An 18,077-nucleotide genomic window follows, 5' to 3' on the forward strand; every position below is an offset into this window, starting at 1 on the left:
AACATTGTATATTCTATTCTACTTAATAATGTTGTGAAGATAGTATGTGATTTCAATTTTTTTCCAACACTGTTATTTTGTTTTCCTTTTTTACGAGTTGTTTACTTTGTTTTTCTCTTTGTTTTAATTACTCTGATGACTTCGCAAAAGAACAACGAAGCCAACACCTCATTTAGATGGGTAAATACTATTTTATTTTAAAACATACTTTAGTGAATACTAAAATACAAGCTTTTAGTTAGTCATCTTTTCTTGACTCTTTAGGCATCATGTTGTTTTTGGACAAGTGATCTCTGGTCAAGAAGTTGTGAGAGAGATAGAAAACCAGAAAACCGATGCAGCTAGCAAACCATTTGCTGAGGTACGGATACTCAGCTGTGGAGAGCTAATTCCCAAGTCTAAAGGTAAGAATAAGTATATATTTCTGAGAAATCTTACATTCATAAAATGACCAGTCACTCTGTTTATCATATAAACCTGACATAAACAATGTTTTTGTTCTGAGTGTTTCTTACGCTTTTGATTTGCTTTTAAATTAATAAAAATTGTATGCTTATACCAAGCAGCATATTTTAAATATGTAGACATTGTGAGCTAAATTGAACGTGTTATTAGTTTTTTTTCTGTTTTTTTGTGTTACTATGTATACAATATATTTTTTGAATGCATTCTTCTATCTAACTGAAATTTTTTTGTCTTAAGAAAAAAATCTCCCCAATTCCAACACCACCAGTACTAGTAGCCCCTGTAACCACTGCTTTTCTTACTGCTTCTATAAATCAATCTTGCATTCCATCTATAAATTAATCCATATGGTATTTTCTGTCTTATTTCACTTAACAAATTATCTTCTAGGTTTTTGTATTTTTTTTTAAATGCTGGCTAGAATCACATCATATGTATATATATGCCACTTGAATCAGTTGATGTGTTGTTGGACACAAGTTGATTTCATTTCATGGCTGTTGTGACTAACATTGCAATGAGCACGAGAAGTACAGTTACCTCATGAACTGATTTCATTTATTTTGCATAGAGTATTCGAATTAATGGGTCATAGAATACTGTTTTCCAGTTTTCTGAGGCATTTCCACATTTTCCTGACTAATTTATAATTCTACAGATTGTATGTTAAGTGATTTTTTTTTTCCCCATGCACAGCATCATCTTTTTTGTCTTTGTGATAGTAACCATTCATAGGTACTAGGTATTGTGGTTTTGGTTTGCATTTCTTTAATGATTAATGATGTTGAGCATTATTTTCATTTACCTGATAACCAGATATGTGTCTTTTGAGAAATACTTGTTTAGGTTTTTTGACTGTATTGATTGAGTTTGTGGTCTTAAATTGAGTTGCTTGAACTGCTTACGTATTTTGAGTACTAATTCTATCAATTGTATGGTTTGTAAATTTTGTCTCCCATTCCATAGGTTGCCTCTTTCCTACTCTTAATTGCTCCCTTGATAGTATAGAAGTGGTTTAGTTTTGCTAATCTCATCTATTTTCACTTTTATTGCCTATGTCTTTGGGGTCGTATTCAAACTTATTTTCTGGATTTGTGTCATGGAACTCTTCCCGTTGTTTTCTTCTGCTTCAATCATTGTCTACTTTCAGATAATTATATATGGATTGGGAGATAAAGGTCAAACAATTCCGCTACATATTGATATCCAGTTGTCCCCCAATGCTGTTTCTGATAACTATCTGTCCTTAACCCGTTTTATGTTTTTGGCATTTTTATGTTTTAAATTGTATTCTGTCATTCTTGTTAATTTATTATGAAATCATTGAAATGTTTCTTATTTTTGCAGTAGTTTGCGCTCTTTTCGAGCTTTTTCATTTTCAATAAATACTCTTCTAGAGAAAGAGACAATGCAAGGAGAGCAGTAATTGAAGGGAATAAGAAAAGCTTTAGAAGAGGGGCTTTTGGGTCATGGCTAAAGTGCTACTTGTTTTTCTTTTATTTGTTTTTAATTTTTAATGTTGTAAATATTGTTTATGTAGTTGAAAGGGATTTGTGCCCATGTGGATATCCAGGTAGGGTAGGGAGGGTGGAGGTATGGAGGGAGGTAAGTGTGTGGTACAAATGTTTCAGTTTTTTTGTTTGTTTGTTTGTTGTTGTTGTTGTTTTATGTCCTCCTGTGTCTGTTTGGGGGAATGGAAAGAGGCCGCTCCTTGCTGTCAAACTGCATCAGGACCCGGGATGGGGGATGTTATTTGATATGTCTTAAGAGACCCTGATGTGGGAAAGAGTGTTCCGAGGGTGTTAGCTATTTTTTTTTAATAGTTCTGAAAAGTTGTTGGATTCATTGATCCAGGGTTGAGAAAATCTTTCCAAGGTCTATTGTTTGACAAAGTTCACCTTAGTGTATCCACAGACCCAAGAACATGCTGCAAAGCTTGGCCAGGAATTGTCCAACTGGTTTTGCTTTCTATCCTCTGATGAGGCAGCTGACATCCTCTACTGGCAGAGATGATCTGGCTGTCCACTGCATAGGCATCAACAACTGAGGATGCCCAGTCCCAATACATGCACTGTAAGGTTGGACCACATGTATTATGATTTTCCCTGTGGCTGGAATTGAATCTAGTGATCTAGTTAGGGAGTCACCTTGCCTGGGATGACCCCCAGTTTGACTCTTGTGTGTGCATCAGCCTGTTTAGGGTCAGCTTCTGATCAGGTCACCTGCACCAGCCAATGCATATACTGGTTAAAGTAGCTGTCTGGTCAGTTCTACCTCCAACCCAATCTCTCAAAGGAACTGATGGATGCTATGGCTCAGCTCACCTAAGACCCAGTCCTGATGCACACCAGCAGGTGCTGTGAGTTAGTCAGAGCAACCCACAAAAACCCTCATTGGGCCTGTCCCAAGTTTTGAGTTTTGCATTTGCAGTATGTGTTGCAGCGTAGCCCGGCCCATCCATCCATCATGCACACCTGTGGCTTAATTCAGCCCACACATATGCTAAGAGATGCTTGTCCAACCTGGTCTGCCCCCAGGTCTGGCTTCTGTGCTCACTAATGGGAACTGCAATACAGCAGGGGAGTGCTTACAGTACCCCCCAACCCTGAATCGCCCCTAGATTGAGCCCACATGCCAGTTGACGGATCCTGCATCCTGCCCAGACCAGGCTGCCTTCAGTCCCAGCTCCCATGCTCACCAGTGGAAGCAGCAACACAACATGGGAGTCCCTCAAGTTCCTGTACCAGGTCTTCTCCCAGCCCCAGGTCTTGGCACATGTCACTGGGTACTGTAGCCGAGGCTGGCATGGCCCACCCCCATGTTTGCTGGTTGGTGGGGCAGGCTCAGCTCACCTCTAGTTCCAGTTATTGCTGGTGAGTGCAGCAGCCTAGCTCAGACTGGCGCCTATCCCCAGCCCTGGCCCTCATGTGAACTGGCAAGTGTTGTGGACCAACCCAATCTGGCCTGCACCCCACCTAGGCTCTCGCTACTGCCAGCGTGTACTGCAGACTGGCCCAGTTTGGCCCAGCCCACACAAATGCCAAGGAATGCTGCAGTCCGGCCTGGTCTGGCCTGCCCCCAGTCCTGGCTCTTGTGCTTACCAGTGGGAACTGTAGTCTAGCAGGGGAGGTTACCAAGATCCCTTACCATGTCCACCCCCAGTCCTGGCATTTACTGGCAGGTACTGCAACCTAGCCCAACTGGCCATAACCATTTTTGTTTTTGCCAGTGTGTGCTGTAGGCTAACCCAACCTGGTCCACTCAAAGACCCAGCTCTCATGTCACCCAGTAGGTGCCCCAGCCTCACCCAACCTAATCTGCATCGATTCTGGCTCCTATGGTGCCAGCTGGTACTGGGACCTGGCCTAATCTAACCTGCCCCTAGATGCAGCTTATAGGCATGCCGTTAGGTGCTGCATCTTGGTCTTTCCTCAGCCTCAGCTTTCACATTCATCAGTGGAAGCTGCAGCCTAGCAAGTGAGTCTCCAAATTTCCACTACCAGGCCCATTCCCATTTCCAGATCTGTGTGCTGGCAGGTGCTTTGACCTAGCCTGGCATGACCCACCCACAGCCTCAGCTCTTCTCTGTGTGCGTTACAGCCTAACACAGTCTGGCAAGACCCTCAGTCTCTCCTACTGCCAGACCTGGCCCACTAATATGCCAATGAGTGCTACAGGCCTTGCAGGCCCATGCCTGCCATAGCTCTTGTGCTTCCCAGTAGGCACTGCTGTGGGAGTTAGATGCTATTTGTGATGCCCACATCTTATTTACCAGGATGCCTGGTTACAAATCCTGGTTTTGCTTCTGATGTAACATTCCTGCCAATGTACATCCTTGGAAGCAGCTATTTAGTGGCTGAAGCTCTCTCTTTTCCTTTTAAACAAAAGCAGAAGCTTTGAGGCAATGAATTTTCACTTCATGCACTGTTTAGATTCAGAAGCATCCTGTATTTTTTTTTTAAGATTTGCTTATTTATATTTGAAATGAAAATTTATAGAGAGGAGAGATAGAGAATGATCTTTCATTATTGGTTCTTTTTTCATTGGCCCCAACAGCTGGACCTGAGCTGATCTGAAGCCAGGAGGTAGGAGCCTCCTTTAGGTCTCATATGGGTGCAAGGGCCCAAGGACCTGTGCCGTCCTCTGCTTTCCTAGGCCATAAGCAAAGAGCTGGATGGGAAGTGGAACAGCCAAGATATGAACCCGCTCCCACATAGAATGCTGGGAGTTAATTGAGTCACCTCATTAGTTCCCAGCCTCCTTTACTATTAAGAAACTTCTTTTACTTAGACCAGTCAAAGCTAGGATGATTGATTTTTCCTACTGTCTGAAATGCTAAGAACTTTGCTATAAGTCTTAGGTGTGTTGTTTCTTAAAATTTAAGAAAATGCTGTCATATAATACAAAAATGGAATCTGACAGAAGTAATGGAGTTAAGATTACCTTCAAATCTCTATAAATGTAAAAAATTAAACTGCTCTAATTTTACTGGCCTGGAGAATAGAAATATCAATAGTTGTGGTTAGCAAATGTGATTCTTTTGATTCTTTTTTTTAAATTTATTTTTATTGTAAAGTCAGATATACAGAGAGGAGGAGAGACAGAGAGGAAGATCTTCCGTCCAATGATGAATTCCCCAAGCAGCCATAACGGCTGGAGCTGAGCCAGTCCGAAACCAGGAGCCAGGAACTTCTTTCTCCAGGGAGCTGGATGGGAAGTGGAGCTGCCGGGATTAGAACCGGCGCCCATATGGGATCCTGGGCGTGCAAGACGAGAACTTTAACCACTATTCTATTGTGCCAGGGCCTACTCTTTTGATTCTTGAAATATCTGTGATACTGTCTCCCCAGCTTACAGGTCACGATTGGCAAAAGATTTTGTTTTCTACCATATTCAACAAATACGTGTTAAACATAAGTTTGGGATCTAGAGCTTTTGCTGTTACAGGTTAATGACTCATTGAAGTTTAAAATGTCTGTAATCTTCCTTACAGAATTACTCCAAGTAGAGCGAGCTGTTCTCATCTTTGAAGAATCTTAGTTTGCTCTATAGTATTTATGCATGTACTTTTCAAAATAAAATTTGTTTTTATTGGAAAGTCAGATTTACAGAGAGAGCCAAAGAAAAAGATCTTCCATCCACTGATTCACTCCCTAGATAGCCACAGTGGACTGAGCTGAGCTGATATGAAGCCAGGAACCAGGAGCTTTTTCCAGGTCTCCCACGCGGGTGCAGGGTCCCAAGGCTTTGGGCCATCCTCAACTGCTTTCCCAGGCCACAGGCAAGGATCTGGATGGGAAGTGGAACAGCTGGGACATATACTGGCACCCATCTGGGATTCCGGCACATAGAAGGCCAGGACTTTAGCAACTAAGTTACTGTGCGGGTACTTCTAAAAGAAAAGTTTAGGTAGCAGAAATGAATATAAAGAAGGCATAATGCGGGCCCGGCGTGATAGCGTAGTGGTTGAAGTCCTCACTTTGAATGCACCGGGATCCCATATGGGCATCTGTTCTAATTCTGGCAGCTCCACTTCCCATCCAGCTCCCTGCTTGTGGCCTGGGAAAGCAGTTGAGGAGGGCCCAAAGCTTTGGGACCCTGCACCTGCATGGGAGACCCTTCGGGAGAGCTCCTGGTTCCTGGCTTTGGATTGGCCCCAAGTAGCACTGGCCGTTGTGATCACTTGGGGAATGAATCATCAGACAGAAAATTTTCCTTTCAGTCTTTCCTCCTCCCTGTATTTCTGACTTTCCAGTAAATAAATAAATCTAAAAAAACACAAAATACACGTTAAACCATTAAGGTTTGGTGCAACTGTTAATGGGACTGCTTGTCTAACTTCTGCTGTCATTATTTTCAAATAACAGATGTTAATATGCTTATTTCTTCTCGAATATTTAATAAAGGTGTTGGTGAGACTCTGAGGCATGCTTTTCAAATATAGTTATTCACATTTTTTAAAAGAAAATTAGATGTTATTGATGTTTAAATCTTTAGAATGTTAGTACAATTAGAATGTGTTTGTTTAAAGTACTAATTTTCCCATATCTTGGAATAAATTTTTTATCTTCTGTACTTAACAAGTGATTATTTTTCTTATATTTTGTAGTCTTTAAGGTCTTTTGTACCTGTTTTCTGCTTATGGAAGTTACGTGGTTTATATGTTCAAAAAGAGATTGAGGTAATAAAAGCTTGCATTTTAAACAACGAGCAGTATTATAGACTTACATATTTAAAGAATCTTTTGGTACTGAAAGTGTAGTGTTTATGTCTGCCTAAAAGATGAGAACAATAAGTTAGTATAGCTCTTTACGTATAATGTCTAAAATCTTTCTGTTCAGAAATAAGAAAAAGGCAATTTTAGAAATCTCATAGAAGATTCCTAGTGCCCTTTTCTGTCTTTGAGTGATAACAAGTAAGCTTACTCACCAAATGCCTGCAACAGCTGTGACTGGGTCAGCCTGATTTCAGGAGTTCGGAACCCGGTGCAGCTCTCCCACGTGGATGACAGGAGCCCCTGGCACTTGAGCCATCACTTCTGCTCAGCATGCTACATTAGCACATATCGGTGGTTGGAGACTGGTATTAAACCTCAGCGATCTGATTTAAGATGCAGCATACTTTCTGGCTTCTTAGTTGCTAAGTCAACTTATTAACATCCTTCCTGTTACTTTTTTAGTTCCATTCTCCATAAACTTTTTGAAGGCCCTCATAAATAATTTTGCTCATGCCACTGTAGTCAAGAAATTGTGCAGAAAGTTTATGCAGCATCCTATTGTATAACTCGAAATTATTGTAACTTGCCCTTACCAGTTTCAGCTGTTGGAGGTGTGACTAGAAAGATCATGTTTATTTTGAGCCTGACTGCCAATGCTTGCTCTATCTTTGATCATGCTGGAACAAAGAAAAGATGTGTACAATTGAGATCACACTGTTTGGCATCCATTACCCCCACAGTTGGAGGTGTGCATTCAGAATATGAGTCAATGGATTTTATCATGCATCTAGACAGTATTGTTGTTCAAGCAGAGCATGTATTTACAAGTTTGAAGGGCTCTTCAGGAGATTTTTTAATTGAGAACAGTCTAAAACTTTGTAGAACATCTGTGGTGCTCATTAACATCATATTTAAAACCTTGTTTGAGAGATTATACACAGTTTAAAAGGAAATAAATATAGAAATTTTTTTCTTCTTTTTTAACTCCCTGAAAGAAAACATAAAGACTACTGAAGAGATCTGACTGTCTGGGCCCACCTGTAGATGGTCTTGGTGAGTCTGGACACTCTTCTTGGGCCTTTCTACTTTGCTTTTGTGAGATTTGAGAGTCTGCTTTTGGCGACTGTTTGTGTCAGGAAGAACTTTACAGCAAATGCAGACTTGGAATACTAGAGGCTTGTAAGAGCTGCATTCCATGTAGAGGTTCAGTTCAGCAAAGGACTATTACAGGACAGAGAGGAGTCTAGAACATGTACCACTAGAAAATGAAACCACTATCTTGACTTAAGTACTTCCTGGTTTTCCACAAGTTGATATGACCTCAGGCTACGCTTTCTCCTCAGAGTGTGCTACAGTTGTCAGAATCTCTTCATCTTGGCCGTGGCTCAAGAGTTGAGGACATTGCTATATTACTGAGTACATAGAAACTCAAGAGCTGACTTGTGGCAACTTGACAGCAAGTAGGTGATAGGAAACAGAGTGTCAGGCAGTACAGCAGGAATAGCACACTACAGGAAACAGCTGGTGACTTACATAGACAATTCCCACTTCCATGCTTCCTGTTAAAATTTCTCAGCTTTGTGCTCTTACAAAAGCAATACTCATTCAGTGACAACTGTTTCTCAGATTTTGAATTTTTATTGTTTCCTGAACTAGTGATATATAGTAATGGCAACATAATGGAAAGGCAAACATTTTTGCTCTACATTCAACAATTCAGATTACCTCCGACACCAGATATTTGTAGGGTTTACACACAGTTCTTTAGCAGATACCTCCTGGGCATTCTCCTGTTCAATTCTGATTCTGTCCCTCTTGCCACCAAATGCTAGTTGCAAGCTCAAAATTATTTCACCTGGGCTTTTCACTGACTAAGCTACTGTATTGGGTCCTATATTTTGATTCTTGTTTTTAATTTTATTATATTTACTCTCTTTTATAGTTAAGTGATTTTCTCTGGTAAGGTGTGTTGATTTGATTTTTTTTCATAAGACTATTAGAGATTTTTGTTTTGTGAAACTATCTTTTGGCTGTAACTGATTGTTTTTAGGAATAACAGCATGGCATTGGCTGCACTGAGGAAATCAAAATACTAATAAAGAACTCTGTCGTTGCTCTCTATTCCTATTAAGTTGCCATTTGGAACCCCTGCATCCCAAATTGAAATAAGCCTTTTAAAAAAAGGCTTGATTTTTATTTATTTAAAAGGCAGAGTTATAGAGAGGTAAGGAGAGACACACACACAGAGTGATAGGGAGGGAGATACAGAGAATGAAGGAGGTCTTCCATCCTCTGGTTCACTCCCCAAATTGCCACAGTATTGGCACTGGTCCTTTCAGAACACAGTAGCCCAGAGCTGCTTCTGTGTCTGCCATGTGGGTGCAGAGGCCCAACTGTTTTCCCAGTTTCATTAACAGGGAACTGAGTCAGAAATGAAGTTGCCGGGTCTTGAACCCATGCCTATGTGTCACCTATAGCTAATTTGCTGTGCCTCAATGCCAGTTGCTTTACTCCTGATTCAGCTCCCTGCTGATGCATCTGGAGAACAGTGAATGATGTCTGAAATACTTGGTTTCTGCTGTCCACCCTGGGAGATTCTTAATCACCTGACCCAACCCCAGCTGTTGCAGCTATTGAAAGGCAGATTTGCAGAGAGGAGAGAGGAATTTTCCATTCACTGGTTCACACCTTAGCTGCAATGGCCAGAGCTGAGCTGATCTGTAGCCATGAGCCCCCTGTCGCGCTCTCGTTTGGTGCAGGGTCCCAAGGGGTTTGGGCCATTCTCCAGGCCACTAACAGGGAGCTAGATCAGAATAGGAACAGCTGGGACATGAACCAGCAATCATATGGGAAGTGGTACCACAGGCAGAGAATTAGCTTACTGTGCCACTACACCGGCCCTCACAGGTCTTTTTTTTTTTTTAAAAAGTAAATAAATAAGAGTACATTTTAGTTTGTCTATATAGTTAGTATTAACCAGTGAATTTTCTGCCTTCTGATAGTAGCATCTGTTTCATTCAGTTTGAAGAATTCTTTTGGTAACTTTATTATTATCTTGAGATATATTTATTTGAAAGGCAGAGTGACAGAGATTTTTGCATCCTCTTGTTCACTGCCCAAATGGCCACAGTAGCTCCTACCTGCACCTGGCCAAAGCCAGGAACTAGGATCTTCAGCTGGGTCTTAGCACAGGTGGCAGGGGCCTAAGTATTGGGCCAGAATTGTGTGTTGCCAGGTACTTTAGCAGGGAAGCTGAATCAGAAATAAAGCAGCAGGATCTCAAACCGGTTTCTGATATGGGTTGCCAGCAACACAGGCAGTGGCTTGATGCATTAAGCCTCGGTGACCCTCTTAGTATTTTTTCGAAGATCTGATGTTAATACATTCTGCTTGTCTGACTATATCTTTATCTCCCTTTATCTCAAAAATAATCTTTCTGGGGGCAGTATTCCTTGTTCGCATGTTTGGTTTTTTTTTTCCTTCAGTGCCTTGAAGTATGAATCCATTCACTCCTGACCTGTAAGGTTCTGCAAAGAAGTCTGTAGTCAAGCAAGAATACTTTTATGTGTGGTTTCTATTCTTTAGCAGCTTGGAGAATCTTCCAGGCTTTGATTGTAGCTTATCTGTGGTAGACTTGGTTGTAACTCTCCTTCCACCCATTGGAAGAACTGACAGACCACCACCATGCCGAGATTCCACCTTGGCAGCACCTGGGCAGCACATGCCATTTGCATCTCAAAGGAAAGGACTCAAGTTATTGTCATATTCCCGCACCCTTTAACAGATGTGCAACTGTTGCTATTTGTATTAGTTTCTTGTCCTTTTAAGAAATTTGTTTCATTTGCAAAGGTCTTCCATTTGTCTGTTCAGTTCCAAATGCGTTGTTCCAGATAGCTTAAAACCTAGAGCCTATTATAAGATTTATTTATTTTTATTGCCAAGTCAGATATACAGAGATGAAGAGAGACAGAGAGGAAGATCTTCTATCTGATGAGTCATTTCTCAAGCGGCCACAAAGGCCAGAGCTGTACCGACGGGAAGCCAGGAGTCCGGAGCCTCTTCCTGGTCTTCCATGTGAATGCAGGGTCCCAAGGCTTTGAGCCATCCTCAGCTGCTTTCCCAGGCCACCAGCAGGGAGCTGGATGGGAAGTAGGACTGCCGGGATTAGAATCACATGTGGAATCCCAGCACATTCAAGGTGAGGACTTTAGCTGCTAGGCTACTGTGCTGGAGGCTATTTACTCTTTTTTTTCTTTTAATATTTATTTGTTTTTATTGGAAAGGCAGATGCACAGTACTTTATCCGCTACGCTATCACGCTGGGCCCTCAAACACCATTTTCTTTTTTTAAATTATTGATTACATTGTATTATGAGACACAGTTCCATAGGTACTGGGGTTCCCCCCAAGCCTCCCCCCATAGTGGACTCCTCCACCTTGTTGTGAGACCACAGTTCAAGTTCAGTTGAGACACCTTCATTGTAAGCATATACCAAGCATAGAGTCCAGCATTTTATTATCCAGATAAGTTCATCTGCTTCTTGGGGAGACCTTCCCTGGTCTGAAGGTAGGGCCAAGAGAGCAAGATCCTGATCAATTAAAAGCCCCAGCAGCAACAATATATATCGCTATGGAAATAATTGATATAGTGTTGAGTAAACAATATGTTAAAATTACATATAAGTTCTTAACAACCTCCTGCGACTATTTCAATGACATTTTAACAATTGAGGTGCATAACAGCTTTGGGGGGGAATGCAGAAAAATCTCTCATACCGTGGTGAGGAGTACTTGTTCTTTGTGTTCTACCTAGTAGGGCATGTGTGAGTCCATGATGACCAATCTTTCTTTGTTGTCAAACACCATTTTCTAAACAATCTACTTGATAGTGCCTGACATTTAAGTGTGTTGTATTACTATACAGATAGTTATGAATCTTTTTGGTTATCTGCATGTTGTGATATTGTGCTTCACTAAAATGTTTTCTTCAAAATATTGTAAAATGTTTTAATGGTCACTTTAAACTACATTTGGTGATGGAGAGGGACAGACTTGCCTTCAGAATAAATCAACTGCAGTATATGTAAATTGGAACTGGTGAATAACCTTTTCATTCGTGGGTAAAATATTTTTAACTAAGCATTTTTAGCAGGTTTTTTTTGTGTTTATTTGGATTATTTTTATTTTGGTTGTATATATGTAGTCTTGTATCTTCATTTAAAGTTACCCATATTGCTTATGTACTTATTTGCTCTTTCAGGTTTCTTTAGAAGCTTTCCACAGCTTTCCACAATCCCCCTTAGACCTACATACTTCTCAGATTTTTATTTTAGTACAGTATATATAGTATGTGTCTAAAGGTAGATATTTTGCTTTATATTATCAGCAGTAGTGATTTGGGGTTCAGAATCACAGTTGGATTCAAGAGAAAGAGTGAGTTTTATCGAAAACTAAGTTTACTTACCCTTAAAAAAATGTAGCGTAGAAAACAGCATACAATGTACAGACAGGATGCCAGGCATCTCATTCCTGATAGGTTTGTGGTCCTGAGGAACGTAAGCAGTTGAAGGATGGAGACTCGGTTGATTAAAAGCCAAGTCAGCTCTTATACCTCACTCAATTCTGCACTGTAGCAGTGTTAGCACCACTAGAATACTCAGATTACTGTATAGTACATCTCAGAAGCTTCATTTGTTTGCTAGTTGCCTAGTTCTTAACAGCATTTGATCTTTTGGATCTGTTTAAAAATCATTTACTTCCTTACAATAGAATTTAAGTTGGAAAATGACTTTTCATAGAGATGCCAAAACATCATGGGCACATGACTTCCTTTGAATTGTGAGTTATGAATCTGCTCTTCAACTAAAGTTAAATTTTCTAATCATGAGAAGAAAACTCTGAGATTAAAATTATCTGTTGCTCTTGATAAGAGAAAAAGCAGGACACTGCAAGAAAATTTTAATTTGAGAGTCTTAGTTGTTAGCTTTGCTTCATTAACATTTCATAAAATTTAGTTTAACATTTTAGAATTACATTGTGATACTTTTCAAAACATTGATTGGCTTGATATAGCATCCTGACCCATGATTCTATTTCTGTACTTCTCAGATCAAATAGCTGGATAAGATGAAGGTTAAATTCTGGGCTCAGTGAAAGTCTGCCGAGAAATTTGATTTCCAGTTACAGTTTGTTTCCTGGTACCCATGTCCTTTTTGTTTTTATTAAAGCTAAGAAAGAAGAAAAGAAAAGGCGTAAGTCATCGTCATCTTCCTCCTCGTCATCCAGTGACTCCGATAGCTCCAGTGATTCTCAGTCCTCTTCTGATTCTTCTGATTCTGAAAGTGCTTCTGAAGAGAAGTCAAAGAAAAGGAAAAAGAAACATCGGAAAAATTCCCGAAAACATAAGAAGGAAAAGAAGAAGCGAAAGAAAAGCAAGAAAAGGTCTTTTTTTTTTTAAAGATTTATTTTTATTATTTTGTTATTGGAAAGGCGGATATACAGAGAGGAGAGACAGAGAGGAAGATCTTCCGTCCAATGATTCACTCCCCAAGTGAGCGCAACGGCCAATGCTATGCCGATCCGAAGCCAGGAGCCTCTTCTGGGTCTCCCACGCGGGTGCAGGGTCCCAAAGCTTTGGGCCGTCCTCGACTGCTTTCCCGGGCCACAGGCAGGGAGCTGGAAGGGAAGCGGGGCTGCCAGGACTAGAACCGGCGCCCATATGGGATCCCGGGTGTGCTAGGCGAGGACCTTAACCACTTGCGCCACCACGCCGGGCCCTAGCAAGAAAAGGTCTTTAGTTTCATAGTACTTGGCTTTCTGTTGTGATTCCCCTCTGTTTATACAATAATTTATTGATGTTTTGGTTAATTAAAGTAGTAATATTTTATACCATGAACTATATCAATCAAGATTACATTCAATCATCTATAAATTAGATTTGGATACATAGATTTCTATTTTTGAAAAAGATTTATTGTATTATTTATATCAAAGGCTGATTTTTGCAGAGAGAGAAGGAGAGACAGAGTAAGAGTCTTTCATTCGCAGTTTATTTCTGTTTGAAAGGCGGATTTTTGCAGAGAAAAGGAGAGACAGAGAGTGGTCTTTTATGTGCTGGTTCATTCCCCAAATGGCCATAGTGGTCTCGGCTGAGCTTATCTGACCCTGGGAGCCTGGAACTTCTTCCCCATCTCCTATGTGTATACAGGATCCCAAGACCTTTGGCCATCTTTTACTGCTTTCTCAGGCCGTAAGCAGAGAGCTAGGTCAGAAGCCGGGCATCTAGGACATGAACCAGACCCATGTGGGATGCCAGCTCTTATACACAGAGGATTAACTTGCTGTGGCACCACATCTGGCCTTGTGGGTTTCCATTTTTTAAGAAAAAGCTTGGATTGTTTCGTGTTCAGTCAATGAATTTTAGCTGTGTATCCTCTGGAGTTAATGAGAATGTAGGAAACCAACAGTTTTCATTGTTTAATACACCAGGCTCTTTGACTTTATCTCTTATATAATGCATAAGAGTAGAAAACAGATAATTGACTATTGAGTTTCCCTTCCATTTTACTCAAAATAATCTGTGGCTAGACTAAAAATTAGTTTTATTTGCCAATTGCCAAAAAAGCAATTATTTTCTTTAATTTTTAAAATTTACCAGAGTGTTGAGTATAGTCTCATATTTTATTTAGTTTTAAAAATATGTTTGAAAGAATTATGTATGAAAGAGAGGAGGAGACAAGAGAGAGAAATCCTCCGATCATTGCTTCACTCCCTAGATGACCACAATGGCCATCACTAGGCCATGCTGAAACCATAAACTTCATCTGGGCTTCCCACGTAGTGGCAAGGGCCCAGACACTGTGCTCATCTTCAAATACGTGACTGTTAGTAGGGAATTAGATTGGAAGTGGAGCAACCAAAATACAAACAAACCAGTGTTCATATGAGAACACTAATATTGCAGTGAAACAGTGCCCACACCCAAGTCTCATATTTTAGAGCCATATTATGGAAAAATATGTATTTTAACCATGGCTGGTGCTGTAGCTCAATAGGTTAAGACTCTGCCTTTGGCATCAACATCCCATGTGAGCACCCATTCCAGTCCTGACTCTCTTTCAATCCAGCCCTTTGCAAATGTGCCTGGGAAAGCAGAATCCTACATCCTCATGGGAAACATGAGGGAAGCTACAGGTGGATGAAGTTCTCTTTCCTTTTCTTTTTGTAAATATCTCTTTCAAATATAAAAAAACTGGCCCAGTGTGATAGCGTAGTGGCTAAAGTCCTCACTTTGAATGCGCCAGGATCCCATATGGGCGCCAGTTCTAATCCCGGCAGCTCCACTTTCCATCCAGCTCCCTGCTGTGGTCTGCGAAAGCAGTCGAGGACGGCCCAAAGCTTTGGGATTCTGCGCCCTCATGGCAGACCTGGAAGAGCTCCTGGCTGCAGGCTTCAGACTGGCTCAGCTCCAGCCATTGCCACCGCTTGAGGAGTGAATCATTGGATGGAAGATATTCCTCTTTGTCTCTCATCCTCTCCGTTTATCTGACTGCAATAAAAATAAATAGATCGGGCTCAGCAGCACGGCCTAGCGGCTAAAGTCCTCGCCCTGAACGTGCCCGGAATCCCATATGGGTGCCGGTTCTAATCCTGGCAGCTCCACATCCAGCTCCCTGCTTGTGGCCTAGGAAAGTAGTCAACGATTGCCCAAAGCCTTGGGACCCTGTACCTGTGTGAGACCTGAAGGAGGTTCCTGGCTCCTGGCTTTGGATTGGCGCAGTAGCGGCTGTTGGTGGTCACTTGGGAGCTAACCATCAGACAGAAGATCTTCCTCTCTGTCTCGCCTCCTCTCTGCATTTCTGACTTTCCAATAAAAATAAATAAATCTTAATAAATAAATAAATCTTTTAAATATATGTACATATAAACAAATAAATCATAACATAAATAGAAATATTTTATTTGAAAATTTGATTGGTCAGTTTTTCAGGAATGGAATTAAATTTTGTCCATGTGTTCACATATTTAGGAAGGAGAGGGCAATATATATTATCACATAAAATAAAAACTAAAAATTTGTATTTTGAGTATGTACATAATAACCAAATATAATTTGTTTTCTGTATTTCTCTTAAGTGCATCTAGTGAGAGTGAGGCTGAGAATCTTGAAGTACAGCCTCAATCTACCGTTCGTCCAGAAGAGATCCCTCCTATACCAGAGAACAGATTCCTAATGAGAAAAAGTCCTCCTAAAGTGGATGACAAGGAAAGGAAGAACAGAGAGAGAGAAAGAGAGAGAGAGTGGTATGTATGTTTGTTTCATAGCATCCTCTACATGGTTTTACGATAGGAGCTTTTCTCATTGTCATGAATTTTCACTTAGTTTTACTTCATGCTTTTGTAAAATTTTTTTAGCATGTTGTTAGGAAAACTCCCATTTGGTAACCATATATAAAACTAGAAAGATAAAGAGACTTAAATTACCAGCAGATTCTGAGTAAAATTTACTTTATAAAATAGTAGCCAGTATAAATGGGGAATAACATGTTAGGTGGCACTTCAAATAATTAACAAAGTATTATGAAGCCAATAAACGAACTTAGGGTTTGGCTATGTTATCAATATACATTAACGTTAAGCTTTTGAAAATTTTTAAATAGAAAGATATCTTCTTTTTCTTACCAGATTTATAGTGTATGATAATTAAAACTGATATGTTCAACTACTTTAAAATTTTTGTAGAAAAATCCATAGTAATCAATACTTCTGTTGGTTATTTTTAAATAGTTGTAATGATGTACAAAATTTAAAAAATAGTCAGTCTTTCTCAGTTATGAATTGTCAGTCTGTATGAATGGCAGTGTTGTAAACAATGGCTTAATACACTGTGCCATAATTTCATAATTTCACCCTAAGTTGATTGTATTTTTCTGCTGGTAGCAGAAGAGATATTTCTGAGGAAATAGAGAAACTTTTTCAACTATACTAGAGTGAGCTTTTGTGAATGTAGTAATTATTACTTCATATCACTGTTTGAAAAGATCATTTCCCTTTTATATTATGTACATTTCCTAATTCACACAAGTTTATCTCTGTGATTCACATTACTTAATTTCTCTAGTTCTGTTACCAATGAACAACTCTTTATACGATAATAAAGCACTTTGGAATAAGATAGTTTAAAATTGTTCCTGAATAGCATGTATCCGTTGCTGAACTTTTCTGTGATTTTCTTTGACATTATCTGTTAGCTTCATCTTGGAAATGAGTACCCACAGTGTCCCTTTACCAAGTCATAATGGGCATTTTTCAGCAAGATCAACCTTCCTCCTGACACATTAAAAGACTCCCACTTTCGGCTACTCATTGGCACCTGAAGAAGTATTCCAACACTTAAGACAGATAATTACTAGCAACTGAACATTTTGGATTGAGAATTACTGATTAATATTATTTATTTTGAATTTATTTACATTCAGTAAGTCTGTATTCTGCAGATTCAGTTTTATAAAGTCAATATGTGTTAACTTTCTTTTGGTTCCTTCTAGCAACCTACCTAACTCCCAGCCTGCTTCGTATCAGAGACGACTTTTAGTTACTAGGTCTGGCAGAAAAATTAAAGGAAGAGGACCAAGGGTAGGTGATTTTTTTCCTCCCAGAAATTCTAACAATATTGAATTTATCTTCCTTAAGTAAGTGAAAAGTATTATAGATTTTGTTTTACTGGACAAGTTCCTAAGATTAGGCTGTTGTTACAGCAAGAGTGAAGAATATCTGACCCCCATAATATGTGTAAGACCTAGAAATCATGTGGGCTGGCCCTGCCAGAAAACCACAGTTGGGAGTCAGAATTCCATAAACCTATAGCAGGCTTGTTAATAATTTTGTGTGGCTCGTGAATGATGTTACAAATATCTAAACAGACCTTACTTAGCATAACAAAGTTTCCCCACTTCTGCTTTATAAAAACATTTATGTGTTGAGAACCATAATATATAAATGGGTTTATTTTACATATGAATTGTATAAAAGATGTTTAAATTTTATGCCCACTGTCTTGTGTTTTCAGAACTTTAGAGACTTCATTGTATTTCCTAAGTTACTCTTTCACTTCTTATTCTGCAAGGATTTCAGTATCTTCTTATCCTCATTATTTTACTTAAAAATACTGTTTTCATTGTGGTCAGCTCCATATCACAAAATCCAATGTATCTTTCATAATGTTATAGTTAATCTGCCTGTTTGTAACATTCTCTCCTTGTTGCTTTCATCATTTTCTTCTTTAAGCTTAAAGTTGTAGTTCATAGTATCCAATCTGACCAAGAAAATATTATAGTACTTAAGGGTTCCAACTCTTCACACTTGCTCCTTGGACAATTCTGATTACTGTTACGGC

General features: G+C 39.7%; 1 protein-coding gene across 1 annotated transcript in view; it reads left to right on the forward strand.

Moving 5' to 3' along the window:
- The window catches only part of PPIG (peptidylprolyl isomerase G), a 44,350-nt gene that overhangs the window by 22,382 nt on the left and 3,891 nt on the right, over positions 1–18,077 (forward strand). Inside the window, exons 8-12 of the mRNA XM_040971685.1 lie at positions 151–180; positions 265–404; positions 12,910–13,123; positions 15,818–15,985; positions 17,230–17,317. Of these exons, the coding sequence (XP_040827619.1) occupies positions 151–180; positions 265–404; positions 12,910–13,123; positions 15,818–15,985; positions 17,230–17,317 (640 nt within the window). The remainder of the gene's footprint in view (positions 1–150; positions 181–264; positions 405–12,909; positions 13,124–15,817; positions 15,986–17,229; positions 17,318–18,077) is intronic.

The sequence above is a fragment of the Ochotona curzoniae genome, unplaced genomic scaffold (genome assembly GCF_017591425.1).
Source record: "Ochotona curzoniae isolate NIBS_2020 unplaced genomic scaffold, NIBS_Ocur_1.0 contig_2210, whole genome shotgun sequence".
NCBI lineage: Eukaryota > Metazoa > Chordata > Mammalia > Lagomorpha > Ochotonidae > Ochotona > Ochotona curzoniae.